Raw genomic sequence first — 20,845 nt, 5'->3', positions numbered from 1 at the left:
GTTGTTTTGACGTCGCAACAGTAGCAACTTCTGTTATCAGTTTGGGCAGGTAAGTATCTCCGCAATCTAGCAAGGTTTTAGATGTTAGATACATTGAAGATCTTTTTTCATGCTATAATATTGCAACTGTTGGTTCTGCTGTTTAGGTCAATGTAATTTTGTTCATATCGTTTAACCTATCCCGTAGCTTTGCTAGTCAATGACTTTTGTTTAGAGCAGCTGCACAGTGATGAATAGGGTGAATCACATCTTACGCATCTAGGAAATCATAGCCAAATTCTTGTGTGTGCTTATTTAAATCCATTTTTATCTTCTGTATCTCCCCGTGCTCAAACCTACACAACCATTCCGTAGGTCACAAATCTGATTAGACAGCAGGATCCGATCATTTTCTTTATATGCATCAGAAGCAACTGGTTATCCAACATAATATACTTCATTAGGCAATAACATGATTCTAATTAGGCAATAATATGATTTTGAACCATGCAAAATAGTTTGCTTGATTAGGTAATGTTTAATTTAGAATTTTATAATCCATTTTTCATTGGTTGGCTAAAGTACTAGGTAATATACAGCTATCAGCATTAGTTTTTAATACGTAGCCTGATCTGACCACATAGGAGTAAATGCTATGTGCGCTGTCATTATTTGCTAAAAAATTCACATAGAAGTAAAACTCAACTTACCAAAATCGTTAGATTCCTGAATGGTTGTGCTTAATAAACTACACTACCTTCGTTGTTGATCCTGAAAAATTTCAAACAAGCAAATGTGGACACAAAACAAGGCAAAGAAACTAAGTATCATTTGCTAATATATCATTTCTAGCATTTAAGTTGAAGCCAAGCTGTTTAGTGATTATTCAATGCCAATTTAGAAATCTAGTATAGGCAGTGATATTGTATTTATTAGACAATAGCATAATTTATTGACTAAACATTCAGTTTACTGTCTGTAGATTGCCTATGCTAAATCAACAAGCATATTGTTCATTTTGTCGTCTACATTGTTTTGAATGGAAAGTATTATCACTAAAGATATGTAGTAAATATTTGTGAAAAACGCTAACTCTGCATAAAGTACAGCTGAACCTAATCATAGCAATTCTGTTAGTGTGTTTTTGATCTTGGTGAAATTGTTTTAGTGCGGGTAACAAGCCCACCATTTTGCTATGTCTTTGACTATTTCTTTTTTATCTCCTACCATCCAAGGTAGTATTAAAATATGATTATGCAGTATGAGGATGCATTAAAGTAGGGATGCATCAAAGTAGGCAACTCAGTGCATTTTATCTCGGCAACTCGATGCATTTATCTAGGCAATAATGTGTTAAGAACATGGCAAACTAGTTCATTTAACTAGGCAATTCTTCTGAATTTCTATTTATGCAACTCAGTACAAGTACTCAGGCAACAATGTGTCAAGAATAAGGTAGAATAATGCAATTCTTTAGGCAATTTTATCTTTCATGCCTCACTATTTTTGCACTGCTACAAGTTCTCTAATCAAAGCATTATTTCGCAGGTCTCCCAATAGCATAGGAGGAAGGAGGTACTTATGTGCAGTCATGCTGATAGTATAGCTCAAGAACTTCAGGAATATATGCATGTGTATGTAGAGCACCGGACAAAAGAAGATTGGGTAGATCTTGTTGGAAATCCTAGATCATGCCTTCAAACTATGTGGAAATACAGTGGATTTTGTGTGTATAAATCTTGGTTATTGCATCGATCTTCCTTTGCTGTGATTTTTTGGCTGAGCAATTTGGTTGCTGCCCCGTCGTCGAATTTGTGCGGCTGGGGGAGACAGATTTGCTTGTGGTTTGGGATGGCGGCAGACAAATTAGGGGGAGTGGATAGAGTCACGGAGGATAGAGGTGGGTCCGCCTGGCCAGCAAGTCCCATTTTTGGGCCCGTGTGCACGTCGCACGTGGGTCTGTCTTGGTACTGCTTCCAAAAATAAAAAGGTTGTACGGAAAAGTTATATTGCAGCCGGCTGTAATATAGCCACGTCCAACAAATAATGACGTGAATTATGGGTGATGCATGATATTATTTATTTTCCATCCAAAAATAACATATTCTATAACAAATCTAATGATACTTATTTTGTATTATGAATATTAATATTTTTTATATAATTTTAATCAAAATTTGAATTGTTTGATTTTTTATAAAACGAGAATTGTATTTTTTTGGATATTTTGGGGCTAAAAGTGGGGGGCAAAAAATTAGCCCAAATAAGCACCCTTGAAGTCTTTTTCCCAATCATTGCGATTATTTATTCCGTGATGAACAAAACGGAAAACAATAATGCGCCGATTTCAATTTTAGCTCGGGAAAAGAAAACGTAGAAAAATCCAAGATCGAGCGGGACCCTTCTCCACCTCCCCCCCCCCCCCCCCCCCCCCCCCCAAATCCGACGCCGGCCTACGACCCCTCAGCCGGCGGCGGCTATGGCGTTCGGCGAGCGCATCACCACCTTCGAGGACAGCGAGAAGGAGAGCGAGTACGGATACGTCCGCAAGGTTCGCCGCCTGCACCCCCTCCGCCTCCTCCCCACTGCTACCGGATGAATAGACCCTGCCGCTCGTCTCTCATGGCATCTGCTGCGCGGGTGCGATAGCCTATCGGATCGTCTCTGCATCACGAAACTTTAGCCTTCCTGTCTGTGCGTGTTGTCCCGATCATATCGTTGGGGGTATCTGAGTGCAGGTATGCGCTGCCCGTAGTTGCCATGCAGCTTTGCTGAAGATTCCAGTGAATCAGAGATATTCGAGTCAAAGTTGAATTGCCAGGGGATTTGTTGAATTGGGCGGTCGAATTTTTAGGGTTCAGATGGTATTTGGATTGCAAGGTGCTGTTCATTGGTGTGGATTGCTGGCATGTTTAGTGCAGCAGTGTGTTTTCAGTTAGCCACTATATGCAGAAACTAGTCTGATCGTATAATTCGGAGTTATGAAAAATTGTTCTCCAGTGTGTGGATAATGCAACCGAGCAATTGTTGTTGGGATTTAGCCAGTTACTTCATACCGCAGTCTCTTATGATGTATTTGTATCTTGTGTCTTCTTCTAGGTCTCTGGACCTGTGGTTGTGGCTGATGGAATGGGTGGTGCTGCCATGTATGAACTTGTTCGTGTTGGTCATGACAACCTCATTGGGGAAATTATTGTCTTGAGGGTGCCTCAGCTACAATTCAAGGTGTTGTGCAGTGCAGTTCCAACTTCCAATCCACATGGTCATGTTGATTATATGGTCGGAAAAAGATTATATTGAGACTTTTTAGTTTTTAGCCAAATCAAATGTACTACTTGGTTTACACAAAAGATATGTAACTGTTTTGCAGTTTATGAGGAAACAGCTGGGCTGATGGTAAATGACCCAGTGTTGAGAACAAGAAAGGTATTGTTTCTGTTGATTTCTGTGTGCATTTGTGTAAGTTTCTTGTTTTCTCCCCTTATAAACGTGTGTTGGCTTTTTCATACAGCCTCTCTCAGTTGAATTGGGGCCTGGCATTCTTGGCAACATTTTTGACGGGATTCAGGTAAATAAACATAACAAACACTCATTTGGAAGGGTCAACACATTTACCTTCTTCTAATGGTATGGTCCTATCACCCTGTTACAGCGCCCTCTAAAAACCATTGCTATTAAATCTGGGGATGTGTATATACCACGCGGTGTATCAGTCCCTGCCCTTGACAAAGATCAGCTGTGGGAATTTCAGCCAAACAAGCTAGGTAATGTGTGTGAATAACTGAATATGCTACATAAAACTAAGTGTGGTGTTCAATACCTCTTTTCACGTTTTATGCTGCACAGAAAGGCACTAATTTTAGTCATTTGTTTTAGGCGTTGGAGATGCCATCACGGGTGGAGATTTATATGCTGTGAGTTAAAAAAATAACTGTTTTTCTTTTTCTTTTTAATTTACTATCTTGCTGAGGGTTTCTGATTACTCCACCCATTGATGCCTGCTGTTAACATGCTCAATTTAATGTTGGTGACTATCTTGCAGACTGTATTTGAGAATACACTGATGGAACACCATGTTGCCCTTCCTCCTGGTTCTATGGGGAAAATAAGCTACATTGCCCCTGCTGGTCAATACAGTTTGCAGGTTTGTAGATATCACACAAAGGCATACTGTTTTTCTGCTTCATTGCCTGTTCATTTTGCTCAATTTTACTTGACCCCCTTTTCGCTATTTCTATAAATGCAGGATACAGTTTTGGAACTGGAATTTCAAGGGATCAAAAAGCAATTTACTATGCTCCAGGTAAAGCATTATTCCTTTATTAAGTGAACTTACCAAAGTTATGGATTTCCGAATAATCATCATGTTTGTGCTCTGCAGACATGGCCTGTGCGCTCACCAAGGCCTGTTGCATCAAAGCTTGCTGCCGATACACCTCTCTTAACAGGACAGGTATTTGGAGCTAGCTATCCAAGACTTGTTTTAGTGCCAATATTTATTGCTGCATGCTCTAAACCCAACATTAATTTTTTCCTACTCCACTCTATTGAATCTTTGTATATCTCACATCTACTGTGAATTGGTTTCAGCGTGTGCTCGATGCATTGTTTCCCTCAGTGCTTGGAGGGACATGTGCTATTCCTGGGGCATTTGGTTGTGGAAAAACTGTCATTAGTCAGGCACTTTCAAAGGTCTTGCTGCTATTCTACTTCTATTTCATAGTTGCCTGTTTTTTTTGTACTGTATATACTAGCCTTTTAGGTGTCTTGATGAACCCACTCCTTTTGCTGACCCAAATTTGCTAGTACAGTATTCCAATTCTGAAGCTGTGGTTTATGTGGGCTGTGGGGAACGAGGGAATGAGATGGCTGAGGTCCTTATGGATTTCCCTCAATTGACAATGACATTGAAGGATGGACGTGAAGAATCAGTCATGAAAAGAACAACTCTTGTGGCTAACACCTCAAACATGCCTGTTGCTGCTCGTGAAGCATCCATTTATACAGGTATACTTATAGTCTTATACGGTTATGTTTCATTCACTTGTATAGGCACGAGTAACGAGTTCTTCGTCCAGATATTTTTTTTGACCAGATCATTTTTGCTTTTCAACAAACAATAATACTCTATCATTGTGAGATGGCATTGTTGCAAGCTTGTATTGCCTACTTATAATCTATCTGTGACTATTATACTACCTCTCAGTTTTATTTTCTAGTGCCATATGGCCGAGATGGGAACAACACAAAATCTGCAGAAGTAAAAGAACATGGCAAAGGATCTATATGCATCCGTTGACAACTTGATATATACCTAAGTATTCTTGTGTACGGAACTACCTAGAGCCCTAAATCTCGTATTGAGTTAATGCCATCAGAGCGGTCACCTACATTCATGCTTACATGCTGAAAGGACTCGATTGATGTTTTCTTTGTCAACAGAATGATGATTTGCGTTTCTATACTTGTACCCAGGAATTACAATTGCTGAATACTTCCGTGATATGGGCTATAATGTGAGTATGATGGCTGATTCTACTTCTCGATGGGCTGAAGCATTGCGTGAAATTTCAGGACGCTTGGTATGATGCTTTTCTTCCTCCCAGTTATTGTTTCCTTTTCGTTCCCTGAATATACCTTGGTCAGTTGTATTGGAGACCACGTCCATGTCTGTATGGCTTAATGCTTTAGTAAGTTTACGGACAACATGATGCGCCACCGTGGTGTCATTTCTGCTCCGTTGTCTTGATTCAGACTATGGTTGATTATGCTTTACTTAATCTTTACTGCGTACTATTGTGATTTTCCTTTTCTAATGGTGCAATCAATATGTTCTAGGCCGAAATGCCTGCGGATAGTGGTTACCCCGCATATTTGGCTTCACGTTTGGCGTCGTTTTATGAACGTGCTGGGAAGGTCAAATGTCTTGGCAGTCCAGATCGGACTGGCAGTGTCACAATTGTTGGTGCTGTCTCTCCTCCTGGTGGTGATTTCTCAGATCCTGTTACCTCTGCAACCCTTAGTATTGTGCAGGTAACAAAACTGCTCCACTACTACAACATACCTAGAACCTCTTCATTGGATATTATTTTTGATTGCTCTTGATTGCAGGTGTTCTGGGGATTGGATAAGAAACTGGCTCAAAGGAAGCATTTCCCATCTGTGAATTGGCTCATTTCGTATTCAAAATATGCCAAGGTTATTCCCTCACATGCCTTGGATCTTAATCCAATTACAGTCCTTTGAATTATCTACAATAAAGCACGGAAATGATTGGAAGAAACAAACTGAGAACTTTGTCTCTGCCCTATACTGACTCTATAGAACATGAGTTCCTTATGATTTCTAATGATAGTCTTTATGAGTTGTCCGAAGTCAAACAATGATTAATTAGATTCACTCATTATCATTGTATTAAATATTTGATATAGTGAATAAGCATATGAAACCTCTGCAATTTGAACTAATGCCTGGGTATTGACTTACCAAACCACATAGGCACATATATACGGAAATAGTCCTTCTGTCCCCAAAAAAAATGCAATTCCAGCTTTGTCTTAAGTCAAGCCATTTTTATTTTGACCAAGTTTATAGAGAAGAGTATTAACATTTTTGACACTAAACTACTATCATTAGCTTCATCATGAAATATATTTTCATAATATAGCTATTCGGTTTTACAAATATTGGTACTATTCTATATAAACTTTGTCAAATTTGGGAAGTTTGACTTGGACAAAATTCGAATTGCATTCTATTTGGAACAGAGGGAATAGGCAGCAGTAACTGATCAAAGGTATAGGCTCCTGTGATATTTGTGTTACTTCCCTGTTTTAAAAAACGTTTTAAAACTAGTTTAATCTTGATTAAACTCTAAACTTTGGCCTAGCGTTGCGTTTAATCACAGTGTCGTTTAATCACAAAAGACGTTTAATCTACGTTTAATCACAAAAAACTCTAAACCATAGGCTAGCGTTCACCTAGCGTCTAGCGTTTTTTAAAACCTTACATACTTTCTTCTCCTCTGAAGGCTCTGGAATCCTTCTACGAAAAGTTTGATCCAGACTTCATTGATATTAGGACAAAAGCTCGTGAAGTGTTACAGAGAGAGGATGATCTAAATGAAATTGTCCAGGTATCCTTTTCCTCTGTGCGCATCAGATGAAATATCGCATTCTGAGATTTTATTGTCATATCTTTTCTTGTGGAATAATGTATAAATTGGAAAAGATAATCCCAATATGAGGGAAATGTGAGTGGACGCTCATGTCAGGGCAGAATTTATTTGGATATTATTTTTATCTAGTATCTTTGTGATTCTATTTTCAAGCTCCTGATCTTTGCATGGTATTTCCCATCACACTGGTGCTTTCCAGTTCAGTGACTCTTTGAATTTGTGAGGTCTATATCTAGAATAATAGAATTGTCATAGATGTTTTGGCTGAAACACTCAAGCAAGTGCTTTTGTTTACCCTGTTCCTTTTCCAGAGACTTTCTTTGTTTTTTTCTTGTTCTAATATACTCTGAATGTGCTTAAGTCAATTCGATTTGCACAGTAGTTTACTGGAAGTTCTGAAAGGTTCCATATTAAGGTTGAATTGTCACTTATGTCTTTATATATTGTAACTGCTGACATCTGTTGGACTAATGTTTTCACCAAACAGCTTGTTGGCAAAGATGCTCTGGCAGAAACTGACAAGATTACTCTGGAGACAGCAAAGCTCCTTAGGGAAGATTACTTGGCCCAGAATGCATTTACACCGTGGGTGCTACTCTAGTTAAATTGATCTGTTTGGGTTTCCCGTCTGTGAATGCATTCTGACCATGGTTCCACTTATCAAAACAGATATGACAAGTATTGCCCATTCTACAAATCTGTTTGGATGATGCGCAACATTATTCACTTCAACACATTAGCGAACCAGGTAACTTTACTTACTATATTACCTTTTACCCCTTCAGGCTTCAGTGTTATATTACTCCTGAAGTTTGATCATCTTTAAAGGATGTGAGTTTTCTCAATGAAACTGGAAATGCTGCCCTTTCGGCCTTGAGTTATCATATTGCTTAATAACAGACATGGGCTCGTGACAGAAGTGGTTTATAACTTGATGTTTACATAATACAATAAAACTTGCATGTACTGGAACTTTTTGTCTGCAAGCATTGATATGCGAAGGTAGTTTATCCAAATTCTTCGTGCCCGAAAGAGAACAAAATTGAAGCCCCAGTAATTTATGATCCTTTCAGGCTGTGGAACGAGCCGCCAATGTTGATGGACAAAAGATAACCTACAGCGTTATAAAGCATCGTCTCGGTGACCTTTTCTACCGTCTAGTGTAAGTTATCAGTTGCATACTCAAAATGTTAATGATCATTGTATTCCCCCTCTATGTGATATATTGATGGTTCTGCTAAACACTATCCCATTGTATGACAGTTCCCAGAAATTCGAGGATCCTGCAGAAGGTGAAGATGCCCTAGTCGCAAAATTCCAGAAACTGTATGATGATCTTACTGCCGGATTCCGCAACCTAGAAGATGAAGCACGATGAATATTGTAAATCCCGCATAGACAATATGACCACCAAATTCCCTGGAAGGTTCTGGGAGCAGTCTGTTTAGCAAGCCTGAGGTTGTAGATGTAAATTACGTATCAGATTTCCCCCTACAAACGCTGTTATTTTTTGTTAATTCCCTTTGCCCTCCGGTTATCGATGGACACACCGTTTTGATGTACCATTATTTATTGTAAGATGCTTGTGCACATGTTCATAGTTGAATAAGCACGATGCCCCTCTGCTCGAACAGCAGTATATATATTTTGTTTGTGAACTTTTATCTTCGGTGCACAAGAGTTTTGACCTATATATGTATCGATTTCTCAATTTTTCCTTCAGTTCACTTTGGATATCCAGTAAAAAAGGAAATTAATTTTTCTGACGATCAAAATGCGGATTCGTTTTCCTCCTCTCTTCAGAAGAGATTGCTTGGCTGTAAACTATATATCAAAAAGGTTACCTTCATCGAATCTAGAACTGGATGACAGTAAAATATGTTAAACCTCATCAAATCAACTGTTTTGACACGATGGATTTCAACAAGGAAGCCCTGGGATAGGGGTAGATCGTACAGAACTCATAGAGCAGACAAGGGGATATCTGCCGCATCATCAGCTGCGACTTTTGGAAGCACGCTGATGCATGGCATCATCCAGCATCCTCTTGGAAGTAGCTGGGGGCGGTGACGGAGCCGAAGCAGCAACGCCCGGCCACAGGCATGGCCATGGCCAGCCCACCTAATTTTGTCTCTAGCACACCTCGCCCTTGCCCGGATGCGCGCCCGCAGCTGGATGGAACGGCCGGCGACCGCTTTCGTTTTCTGTTAGGGCCGCGGATGCTCCGCAGATCCAACATGGCGAGCAGTGAGAATGTTTTTTTTCTTTTTTAGCTGCTACTACTAGGTAGTCCAGGGATTTCCCCCTTTTCTGCTAATGGTCAAAGGTTCTTTTTCTTGGCGGCGCGCGAATATTCTCCGGTGTCTGCAATTTTTGGTATTCATTCACACGGATGTGTACTTGCTTTTGTACCCAAGGTACCGGCAAAGACGAGTATTCAAGCAACGGTATTCCTCTTTTGGACCCTGGGGAAAGTTTTCAAGTACAATTTGAGGATAACATTCTTCTGGAGAAAGGTGAAAACATTAATTTGTCAGGAACAGCCTCAAGCAAAAGTGGAATATTCACAGAAACCGTCTTATTCTGTGGTTACACAAATATATGAATAGTTTGGGCACGGAGAAAAACTTCTGTTAGCGATTTCTACCATGATAATTAGCAAATATGTCCGAAAAAAATAGATAAATTCACCTTTCTCGGAACATGTAAACTTTTCTCATCCTATGACCCTAGTAATTTACAGTGAAATACTTCTACGACATGTCTCGGGATTCAATGCACGGATTGAAACATACTCCAGTCTCTGCATAAACAATCCCAAATCTGGAAACATGAGAAGGATAATTCTAATCCCACGGGAGCTCCGAAAAAGAGAAAGTTTATGGGGTCCCAGGCGCAAAAGCACACGCCCAGGCGTTACTTAATCCAAATTTTCCCAACCCCCATGCTTCCCCTCCTCTCTTCTTCCTGCCCACCCTCCAATTGGAAACCCATCACATCTCCGCAAGCAAAGCAAGCGGCAAGAGCCAGCCAGCTTCCACCTCTACCCCAGCCAACCCACTGAGCATAACCAGCTAGTGCCAATTCTAGCTTAATTAATCCTTTTCTTTATACCACCTCCCTCGTGGCCTCGGTCGCCTCAGCTCCGCCTCCAAATCCGATCGATCTCCGCAGGCTCCAGATCCCCGGCGGCCGGAGGCAGCGAGCTCCCGGCGGTGGACCCCCAAGCGGCGCTCGTGTCTTCGCGCTCTCCAATCAGGTATCGACTCTGTGCCATTCATGCTGTGTTTCTATCTGTTGCCCCTGCTCGGCCGCTCCTGGCATTGGGTTCCGCTGCTGGATGGATGGCGGCTTCTATGCCGTTTGGTATTTCGTCTTGCTGTTCTGGGCGTAAAGCTTCGGTTTTTACGTGAATTTACGAGCGAATTCCGGTGCTGGCGCTGTGATTTGGCTTGCTTTGGTAGTTGTGGGCGGGGGCTGGGCGCTTACTGGATCGAGCCGGTAATGCGATTGAGATGCGGTGGTTTGGCTTGGTCAGAGCTTGACTTTTCGCAAGCCGCCGCCGTGGACTCGCTCGCTGTCTTTTTATGTACATCGCCTGATTTGGACTTTGTAGTTCACCTACCTCGACATAATTGCTGAGTTGCTCTACCAACTTGGAAAGCCTGCATATTTCAGGGATTTGGATTAGTAGTGCCCATTCAATCTTAGTAGCTCGCATCGCAATTTCAGAACAGATCACTACTGATCCATACTAGTTAGTGCATTGGAAATTGTACTAGAACAACCATCAGGTTACTGGGGTGGAGTGCTTGTTTGTAGAATTGTAGGGGCACATCTTGGTGACTGACTTGAATACGCCACAATAAAAAGTATGTAGGAGCATTCTTGGTTGATTTTTTTGAATCATTTGGATGGGTTAATGTACTAATGCTGTGCTTGTCGTGTATTGCACCTGCAGAAAAGATCCTTGACCTGAAATTTCATCAGGCCTCGTAGTAGCTGTTGAATTACTGGATTTTGATGGTGACAAAAGAGCTTTAGATGATCTGAGGATGGTGAGGAGATAGAAGTTCCACAAGTGTACAGTGGGGTGGCAAGGATATGACTGTCATGATGCCTCAGCGTCATCGGGCTGCGGCCAAGAAGCCCATGTGGATAATCGTGCTCTTGTCAATGGTTTGGGTCGTGTTGATTGGGGCTTATGTTTTCCCACCACGGCGCTACTCTAAGTGCTACCTCTTTGCTTCAAGCGTATGTACACCTTTCAAGGATTGGCTCCCTTCTATGGGCCCGCGGGAGCGGACTGATGAGGAGATTATTTCATCTGTAGTCATTAGGGATATCCTTTCAATGCCCATGCCTGTGTCAAAAAATCCAAAGATCGCCCTTATGTTCTTGACGCCTGGTTCATTACCCTTCGAGAAATTGTGGGAGAAGTTTTTACAGGTTGGTCCAAATGTACTTGCTGTCTTTGTGCCACTTTTTTTATTTATTTATGGAAAGTCTTTGTTTTCTTCAGGAGTATAATTCTTTCTAGGATTTTTGTGCTTCCTTTAACTGGAAGGTGTCATAAGGCTTTCAATTGTAGATATGTAGACACCCAGGTTGGGTCCATAGAAACAATTTAGTGGCTTATTTCCTTGTTTTTAATGTTTATTATTATAATAGGATGAGTAAAGACTGCAGTATTATTGAAATATTGGTTCCATAGGAGTGCTTATGTTTGTTTTTTCTGGAGAGGAGGTAGAAATTAGCAGTAGGGTTGAATACTTGAATCACCATGGTATCTTTTTTAGACAGCTATGCTGAATCTTGAACTTGTCTGTGTAAACTGTAATGTCGGTATCCCCAGCAGACATATGCTTGCTTTCTGCAGGGCCAAATGTGGTCCAAATGTGAGAATGAATTTTTCCAATATGTTGATTCCCCTATTAGCCTATGTTAGATAGTGGTAAAACTGCCCAGTTGTGCTACATTAGAAGTCTAGAATCATAGATGTTGCTCAAATTTATGTTTTTATACTTATGCTGATAGCATAGGATTCTCATGCATCTTTTAGCATTGCATGTTGAAGAATCTATTTATCTTATCTGTATAGATAGGTTAAGCATGTTTTCACCTTATTGGTACCAAGCCGGTAATATTTATTGCTAGTAAGTACTAGTCCGTAGTGATAATTCCTATCTCTTATATAATTTATTATTTTAGCTTTATATAAAATTGAATCACTCTAACTTCTCTAAACAGGGGCACGAGGGAAGATACTCCATCTATGTGCATGCATCACGTGAAAAGCCTGTTCATACTAGTTCTTTGTTTTCTGGTCGAGATATTCACAGTGACGCGGTAATATTTTTATCTGTGTTTCACACATTTGGATTTAACTGTCTTAAGATATATCCTTTATCAAGGTTGCCTGGACCCTCCCTCTCAGATTAGTTGTTTTGGCCTAGATATAGAGTTTGAAGCTTGTTCAGTTTGTTGGACAAGTTTAATATTTGGTTAGGATTTCTTAGCTCGGTTTGTTAGAAGATAAGTTAAGATGAGTTGTAAGCTTGAAGGATGCGTAACATGTACCATCCCTATATATATATGAGGGGATGCTGATCATGGAAATCAAGCAAGAATTAAACCTAAATACAGAGTCTCCCTTCGAGGGAGTATACATTTATCCTTGCTCTATCTCTCCTACTTCTCTCCCAAATTCAAATCCCACATCATCTGGTATCAGAGATCTTCAAGATCCTGTGCCGACCTCCCATCACCGCCATTCCCAACCACCATCAAGCCATTGGTGACAAGCTGCTGTCGGTCGTTGAGGCCAACATAGCGGATGTCACACACACAAGACCCAGTACTATTCCAGTCCTTCCCTCAACATTGCTACCCACCTCCAGTCCAAGCATATTGACGGCACGGGGACATCGGCTCCTAGGAAGGCGTCCACAGCAAATCCTTAACAAGATCACTACAAGCTTTTTGTACTGATATTTGAGAATACTAATGGTAACTGTTGAATCCACCTCTTGCAAATTGAAGGGATTGTTGTCCATGTCCATGAGTATGTTCAATTGGATTCTTTTCCGCTAATGGACTATAATACTGCTATATGTCATAATTTTGTGGCTGTTGAATTTGAGCATAGCATCTATTTATTATGCAGGTAATTTGGGGATTGATTTCAATGGTTGATGCTGAGAAGAGGCTACTAGCGAATGCTCTGGAAGATGTTGATAATCAATTTTTTGTCTTGCTCTCTGACAGGTTCTGTCTCTGATTATGGTGATTGCATTTTGATCCTTTTTTCTTTATTATTGAGCCATCTTTACTTTATTTTACAGCTGTGTTCCACTGCATTCATTTGATTATGTGTATAATTACCTGATGGGAACGAACATTAGCTTCGTTGATTGGTAAGAACACTGGAACTTATGTTTCAAAATCAATTTGAAAAAATCATATGAGAATGTTTTTTACTTTTGTTTTTATTTCTTGAAGATGTTCATATATACACTCACTTCGATTCTTGTTTGCCTTTGTTTTCAATATTTAAGTTTCAAGGATCCAGGTCCACATGGCACTGGAAGGTATTCTATTGAGATGTTTCCTGAAATTGACGAGAGGGACTTTAGAAAGGGTGCCCAGGTACGGTTATTCTCTATAATGGTTTGTTAGTATATGGAATACTTGCTGCTACCAAATTCATTCATTTAGTAGTATATCATTTGTCAAAGAAATTACATGGCATAAAGCTGACATGTTCAGAATTTGGTTGTTGCTTACCGAATCATCTTAATTTTTTCTTGTGTAAATTTCTGTTCTTGTTGTAGTGGTTTGCAGTTACGCGGAGACACGCTTTAATGATTCTGGCGGACAGCCTGTACTACAAGAAGTTCAAGCTATATTGCAAGGTATATTTATGGAGTTATTATCTTTGATTAATAGAACAAAACTAGATACCAAATGATAAGGTAGGAAACATGCATATAATACAACCATAACTTGATATGCAAATTACAATATGTATTTTTGATATGAAGTTCAGTGTTGTTTCAGTCTCAGTAAGAAATTTGGAAACACTGTTTGGATAAGATACTAGCATCAAAAAACATCCAGAACTCACAAAACACCTTTGATTTTTTAAAAAGCAAAATGAACTTCAGACACTAAGGTTAAAGAAACTGAAGTAAACAGTTGAATATGTACAGGGACAAAGATAAATGCGTGAATTTCATTGCATAGTTCCTCATAACAATCTAAAAGGTATTAGATATATGTATAACTGACTTGTATTGTACTCCAACTCTTACTTGTACACCAAGCCGTCCCGGCTATATATATGAAAGGTCACCCCCCCAATTGGGTGTGTGGTGTTTCCCAATCTTCTGTATCTCTACATGGTATCAAGAGTCCGGGCCTAGTTCCTCGGATCTCATCTACTCCGCTGCCCTAGCCCCGTCCGCCGCCACCCCCGGCCCGCACGTCCACCACTCCCGGCCGCGCCGCCCGTCCAGGCCGCGCCGCCTCCCCATCGTGATCTGCTGCGATCATGGCCACCATCGGAAGCTCTTCGTCGGCGACATCGGCGGCCTCTGGCACCCCGTCTTCTGCTGCTTTGACGGACGCCAACGCTGCACCGATCTTCGTCAACCCGTACGCCTCCGTCTCGGTTCGTCAGCACGTGCCGTTCAACCTCAGCTTGGAGTGCCCGAACTACTCCAAGTGGAAGGCGTTCTTCACCGCCATGTGCGCCAAGTTCGGTGTACTCGGCCACATCGACGGCACCGTCGCCGCGCGCACCAACGACCTCACCTGGTCGCAGCCGGACGCCTGCGTCCGCGGATGGATCTACGGATGCGTCGACGACACCGTCCTCGACCTCGCCATGGAGCCGGACCAGGCGGCTCGTTCCCTCTTTGTTGAGATTGATAATCTGTTTCAAGCCAACAAAGAATCCCGTGCTGTCATCCTTGAACAGGAATTCCACAACCTGCTGCAAGGAGATCTCTCCATCGACACCTACGCCCAGCACATGAAGCAGACAGCCGACGCCCTTCGGGAGGTCGGCCATGGCGTCTTCGGCCCTCAGCTCGTGCTGAACCTGCTTCGCGGCCTCAACCCCCACTTCGCCAACACTGCCGACATCATCGCCAACTCGGCCGTCCTTCCGGACTTCAAGTCGGCGACCAACATGCTGCGGCTGAAGGAGATCCGCCTCGGCAACGAGGGCAAGACCTCCTCCGACACCGCCCTCGCCGCCTCGACCACTTCGACCTGCACCTCCCCCTCCTGCCAGTCCTCCTCGTCGACCTCAAACCACAGAGGGGGCGGTGGCAAGGGCAAGAGCGCCAAGGGTGCCAAGAGCGGCAACGGCGGCCGACCAGCAGCGGGCCGCGGCTCCTCAGGCCTCTGCGGGCCCTTCCCAGGCTGCACTGCCCACTGGGCCATGGGTTTGCTTTAACCCATGGACCCCTAATCCGGGATGGGCCAACCAGCAGGCCTGGCGTCCGCCCATGATGCCTCTGCAGCAGGCCCACACGGCCTTTGCGCCCACTCAGGTTTCTAAACCTGTGGCCGGGCCCTCGACGTACGGCGCCCCGGGCGGGTGGGACCAGCCGGGTCTCATCGCCGCGCTCAATCAGATGGCTCTGTAGGGCGCCCACGGCGCTAACCCCTGGGTCCTCGACACTGGAGCGACATCACGTATGTCCTCCAACGACGGTATACTTCTTTCCCGTCTTCCCCATTTGCCATCATCCATCACAGTTGGCAATGGTACCTCTATTCCAATTTCCTGTCGTGGCACTTCCACCATACCTATAGCTGAGCATACCTTTCAACTCAATAATGTTCTTATCGCTCCGCATCTTGTGCGTAACTTATTATCCGTTCGCCAGCTTACTCACGATAATAACTGCTCTATTGAGTTTGACGCTTTTGGCTTCTCTGTTAAGGATCTGAAGACCAGGACCCCAATTCTTCGGTGCAATAGTAACGGGGATCTCTACACCCTCCCACACCTCACGCCATCAGCCGCCTACCATGCCGTTGTTTCTCCAGCACTTTGACACTCTCGTCTTGGTCATCCTGCGCCTGCAGCCTTAGCTTCTTTGAATAAAGTATCAGTTATATCTTGTAATAAAAAGACTCGTGGGCTTTGTCATGCATGTCAACTTGGCAAGCACACACGTCTTCCTTTTACTAGATCGTCGTCTAGCACCTCAGTTCCCTTTGAACTCGTTCATTTACTAGATCGTCGTCTAGCACCTCAGTTCCCTTTGAACTCGTTCATTGTGATGTCTGGACATCTCCTGTGCTTAGCATGTCTGGGTTTAAATATTATCTTGTCTTCGTTGATGATTTTACCCATTATTGCTGGACGTACCCTCTCAGGCATAAATCAGAAGTCCATAAACATATTACTGACTTTGTTGCCTATACTCACACCCAATTCAGTTTGCCTGTCCGCTGCTTTCAGGCCGATAACGGCACCGAGTTCATCAATAACGCCACCACCACCTTCCTTGCTGGCCGTGGCATCTTGCTCCGCACCTCGTGCCCTTACACCTCCGCGCAGAACGGCAAAGCTGAACGGATGGTTCGGACGCTAAACAACACAGTCCGCACACTGCTGATCCATGCCTCTATGCCGCCTGGCTATTGGGCCGAAGCACTAGCTACTGCCGTCTTCCTCCTTAACCGTCGCCCCTCATCGTCCATCGCCAATGGTATTCCCTACCATGTCTTGTTCCAGAAAATGCCAGACTATTCTCATCTTCGAGTTTTCGGCTGTTTGTGCTATCCGAACCTCAGTGCCACGACACCTCATAAATTGGCTCCCCGCTCATCTGCCTGCGTCTTCCTTGGTTACCCTCCTCATCAGAAGGGTTACCGTTGTCTGGATCTCTCCACTCGTCGAGTCATCGTTTCTCGACATGTTATATTTGATGAAGCTTACTATCCGTTTGCGGCTGTGAAGCCGTCTCCGGATTCACTTGATTTTCTCCTGCAGGACCGTCTACCCGTGCCAGCTCCGTCCTCGGACGTTGAGCGCACGCGGGAACCCTCCACCACCCTACCGGACCCTGCCGATCTCGACCCTGCTATCATCTGGCACGGTCTGATCGGCCAGGTCCCGGCCCCCGGCGCTCCTCAGCAGGTGGGCGCTGGCCCTGTGCAGACTCCTGTCGATCCGCTGCCGGTTTCTGCTGGCACCTCGACGACCCAGCCAGCTGTTGGTATGCAGCAGCTTTTGGCCGGCGACAGGCCTCTCCGCGTCTACGTCAGGCGACCTCGGGCTCCTTCTGCGCATCCGCCCGCCCCATCTCGAGCGGTGACCCGGTCCCAGACCGGCTCCTTACCGCCACCGCCGGATCGTCTGGCGCTCTCGGCGAGCTCCACGCTTCACGCCTCCCCTCTCCCGGCTACCTATCGCAGCGCCCTCGCTGATCCAAATTGGCGCGCTGCGATGGTTGAGGAGTACAAGGCGCTCATCGACAACGGCACCTGGCGGCTTGTTCCTCGACCGCCCCGCGCTAACGTCGTCTCCGACAAGTGGATTTTCAAGCACAAGTACCACTCCGACGGCTCCCTCGCTCATCACAAGGCCCGGTGGGTTGTTCGCGGGTTCTCGCAGCAGCACGGCATCGACTACGACGAGACCTTCAGTCCGGTTGTCAAACCGGCCACCATACGGGTCATCCTCAGCCTGACTGTCTCCCGCTCCTGGCCGATCCACCAGCTCGACGTGAAGAATGCCTTTCTTCATGGCCATCTAGAGGAGACGGTCTACTGCCAGCAACCGCCTGGTTTCGTCGATCCTACTTCTCCGGATCACGTCTGCTTGCTGCAGAAGTCCTTGTACGGACTTAAGCAGGCACCTCGGGCGTGGTACCAGCGCTTCGCCAACTACATCCGCACCCTCGGCTTCGTTGCTTCGGTCACGAACACCTCTCTTTGTTTACAAAGAGGGCGGTCAGGTCGCCTACCTGCTCCTCTACGTTGATGACATCGTCCTCACAGCTTCTTCGACTGATCTGCTTCACCGCATCACTGATCGCCTACACTCGGAGTTCGCCATAACAGATTTGGGGGACCTTCATCACTTCCTCGGGATCTCTGTCTCTCGATCTACTGATGGCCTCTTTTTGTCTCAGCGACAGTACGCTGTGGATCTTCTTCAGCGTGCTGGCATGGCCGAGTGTCACTCTACAGCGACACCTGTTGACACTCGTGCCAAGCTGTTTGCTACAGATGGCGATCCTGTTGAAGATGCTTCTCAGTACCGGAGTCTCGCCGGTGCTCTTCAGTACCTCACGCTGACTCGGCCCGACATCGCCTACGCCGTTCAGCAGGTGTGCCTCTTCATGCATGATCCCCGCGAGCCTCATCTTGCGATGATCAAGCGGATCTTGCGCTACGTGAAAGGTACACTATCTACTGGTCTTCACATCGGCACTGGATCAGTCGATAGTCTCACAGCCTACTCTGATGCGGATTGGGCTGGTTGCCCTGATTCCCGGCGGTCTACGTCAGGCTACAGTATCTTCCTCGGCGACAACCTAGTGTCTTGGTCATCAAAACGCCAGACCACGGTATCCCGCTCTAGTGCTGAGACTGAGTATCGTGCTGTTGCACATGCTGTGGCTGAGTCTTGCTGGCTTCGTCAGCTCCTTCAGGAGCTCCATGCGCCCCTGTCTTCGGCGACGATCGTCTACTGCGACAACGTCAGTGCTGTGTATATGACGGCTAATCCTGTTCATCATCGTCGCACGAAGCATATCGAGATTGATATTCACTTTGTCCGCGACAAGGTGTCCTTGGGTCAGGTTCGGGTGCTCCATGTTCCCTCTTCTCATCAGTTCGCGGACATCATGACGAAAGGCTTACCTGTACAGTTGTTCACTGATTTTAGGTCCAGTCTTTGCGTCCGAGATTCTCCCGCTCAGACTGCGGGCGGGTATTAGATATATGTATAACTGACTTGTATTGTACTCCAACTCTTACTTGTACACCAAGCCGTCCCGGCTATATATATGAAAGGTCACCCTCCCAATTGGGTGTGTGGTGTTTCCCAATCTTCTGTATCTCTACAAAAGGGTCCATATGTTCAAGTCACCGTTTCTCAAATCTGAACCTATCGTCATTATTTTCACCTTTTACAGTTTCACAAATACTTTTCTAGTAAACTCAATTCTTTTTTCTAAGGGAATTACCTTTCTCCTATAATCTGCAGCCAGCTGAGGGGCGCAACTGTATTGCAGATGAGCATTATTTGCCAACCCTGTTCAATGTCAGTATTCGCTATCTATAAAAGTGACATTCAGCTGTTATTTCTTTAGGTTGCTTGCTTGCTTAATTCATGTCCATAACTTCAGATGGTAGATCCTGGTGGCATCTCTAATTGGTCAGTTACACATGTGGATTGGTCTGAGGGAAAATGGCATCCAAGGTCATATAGCGCTGCAGATGTCACCTATGATCTCTTAAAGAATATAACGGTATGTTTTTCCTAGCTGTATGAGTTTTTCTCATCTTGCACATGATATTAATGTCCATTTTCCGATGTGCAGGCAATTGATGAGAACTTCCATGTAACAAGTGATGAGAAGGTAAGCACAACAATTTGTAGCTGTTATTCTTTCTGAGTTTTGACGAAAAATAAATAAAGAAATTGTTCATGAACTTTATCATGGATTATGCCAACTCCTGAATTGTATTTCACATCCATGAAACAATAAATTTTCCAGCTTCAATGCATCTTAACAATAATTGAATGCTGGTGTGCTAATTTATTTTTTCTATTGCAGAAACTTGTGATGCAGAAACCGTGTTTGTGGAATGGATCAAAGAGACCATGTTATCTTTTCGCTAGGAAGTTTAATCCTGAAGCACTTGACAACCTACTGAAGCTATTCACCAGCTATACATCTGTTTAAGCCCAACCTAATTCTTTGCCTTGGGCATATGGTCTGATTGAAGCCACAAATTCCACAAGATTTTCCATGTTTATGTAAATTGTGAGGTCTATACTTCTTAACAAGGATCAGAGCCAAAAGACACCGATTACCACTGCATCAACAGTGACGACTTGGAGCTCTCTGTCCCAGGGAAGGGCCACAGCAATGTTCATAGAATGACACTGCCCTCATAGTAATTTATTGTGTTCAATGTGTGTTATAAGTAGTCCCCCTCTCCTCCCTCATTCCTTCCAAGAGATTTTTGTCATACTGTCATTATATGATCCATTCTTTGTAGACACAAAGTGATAGCTAGAGAACTTCCACATAACTTTATAAATTTTTTTTTAGTTACCAAAAGGTTAATCTATGAGTTGTAACTTCCACATGAGTTGTTACTTTTAATATCTTAATTGTTACTTTGCTATGAGATTTTCATATACAAATTCAAATCAATATTATCGCGATTAATATGAGACAAAAAAAAGGCACATTGCCTCTGCTTCTAATGAAATCAAAATAACTGCAATTTAATTAGAGATAATTCCCATCTCCGTGACAATATTCTCACATCTAGGTCCACCTGTCAATTCTATCGTGGCCCACAAAAAGGCTCATTGCCCCTGCCGCTTATGAAATCAAAATACCTAGAATTTAACTAGAGATAATTCCCATCTCCTAGATAATATTCTGACATCTAAGGTCCACCTGCCATAATTCTGCCCTG

At 43.7% G+C, this 20,845-nt stretch overlaps 1 protein-coding gene and 1 pseudogene across 2 annotated transcripts; both read left to right on the top strand.

Annotated features, from left to right (window-relative positions):
* The first annotated feature begins 2,403 nt into the window (after positions 1-2,403).
* On the top strand, positions 2,404-8,820 carry LOC120704141 (annotated as a pseudogene). Its single transcript, XR_005687462.1, has 19 exons — positions 2,404-2,530; positions 3,079-3,204; positions 3,350-3,405; positions 3,491-3,547; positions 3,632-3,743; positions 3,856-3,893; positions 4,022-4,123; positions 4,226-4,282; positions 4,361-4,432; positions 4,570-4,671; positions 4,791-4,986; positions 5,455-5,561; positions 5,818-6,012; positions 6,091-6,177; positions 7,010-7,114; positions 7,644-7,741; positions 7,826-7,904; positions 8,230-8,318; positions 8,420-8,820. The product of XR_005687462.1 is annotated as a V-type proton ATPase catalytic subunit A-like (transcript).
* Positions 8,821-10,100: 1,280 nt separating this feature from the next.
* Positions 10,101-20,506, top strand: LOC120704140 (glycosyltransferase BC10-like). Its single transcript, XM_039988420.1, has 11 exons — positions 10,101-10,415; positions 11,118-11,605; positions 12,407-12,505; positions 13,323-13,423; positions 13,501-13,572; positions 13,714-13,804; positions 13,990-14,070; positions 19,395-19,451; positions 19,537-19,659; positions 19,732-19,770; positions 19,969-20,506. Exons 2-11 carry the CDS (start codon positions 11,261-11,263, stop codon positions 20,095-20,097), a joined length of 1,137 nt encoding a protein of 378 aa, XP_039844354.1. The 5' UTR covers positions 10,101-10,415; positions 11,118-11,260; the 3' UTR covers positions 20,098-20,506.
* Positions 20,507-20,845: the final 339 nt, after the last annotated feature.

This window comes from Panicum virgatum, chromosome 4K, assembly GCF_016808335.1.
Source record: "Panicum virgatum strain AP13 chromosome 4K, P.virgatum_v5, whole genome shotgun sequence".
NCBI classification, from domain to species: domain Eukaryota; kingdom Viridiplantae; phylum Streptophyta; class Magnoliopsida; order Poales; family Poaceae; genus Panicum; species Panicum virgatum.
The sequence above is the reverse complement of the archived record's forward strand: the minus strand, read 5'-3'. Positions and strand labels throughout refer to the sequence as shown.

What these genes read in the sequence shown, in the direction of transcription:
- LOC120704140 (XM_039988420.1), top strand. Translation starts at nt 11,261, where the DNA reads ATGACTGTCATGATGCCTCAGCGTCATCGGGCTGCGGCCAAGAAGCCC. An exon ending in TTTGTCTTGCTCTCTGACAG is followed by an intron (nt 13,424 to 13,500) that starts GTTCTGTCTCTG and finishes TTTATTTTACAG; the next exon opens with CTGTGTTCCACTGCATTCAT. An exon ending in AGTTCAAGCTATATTGCAAG is followed by an intron (nt 14,071 to 19,394) that starts GTATATTTATGG and finishes TATAATCTGCAG; the next exon opens with CCAGCTGAGGGGCGCAACTG.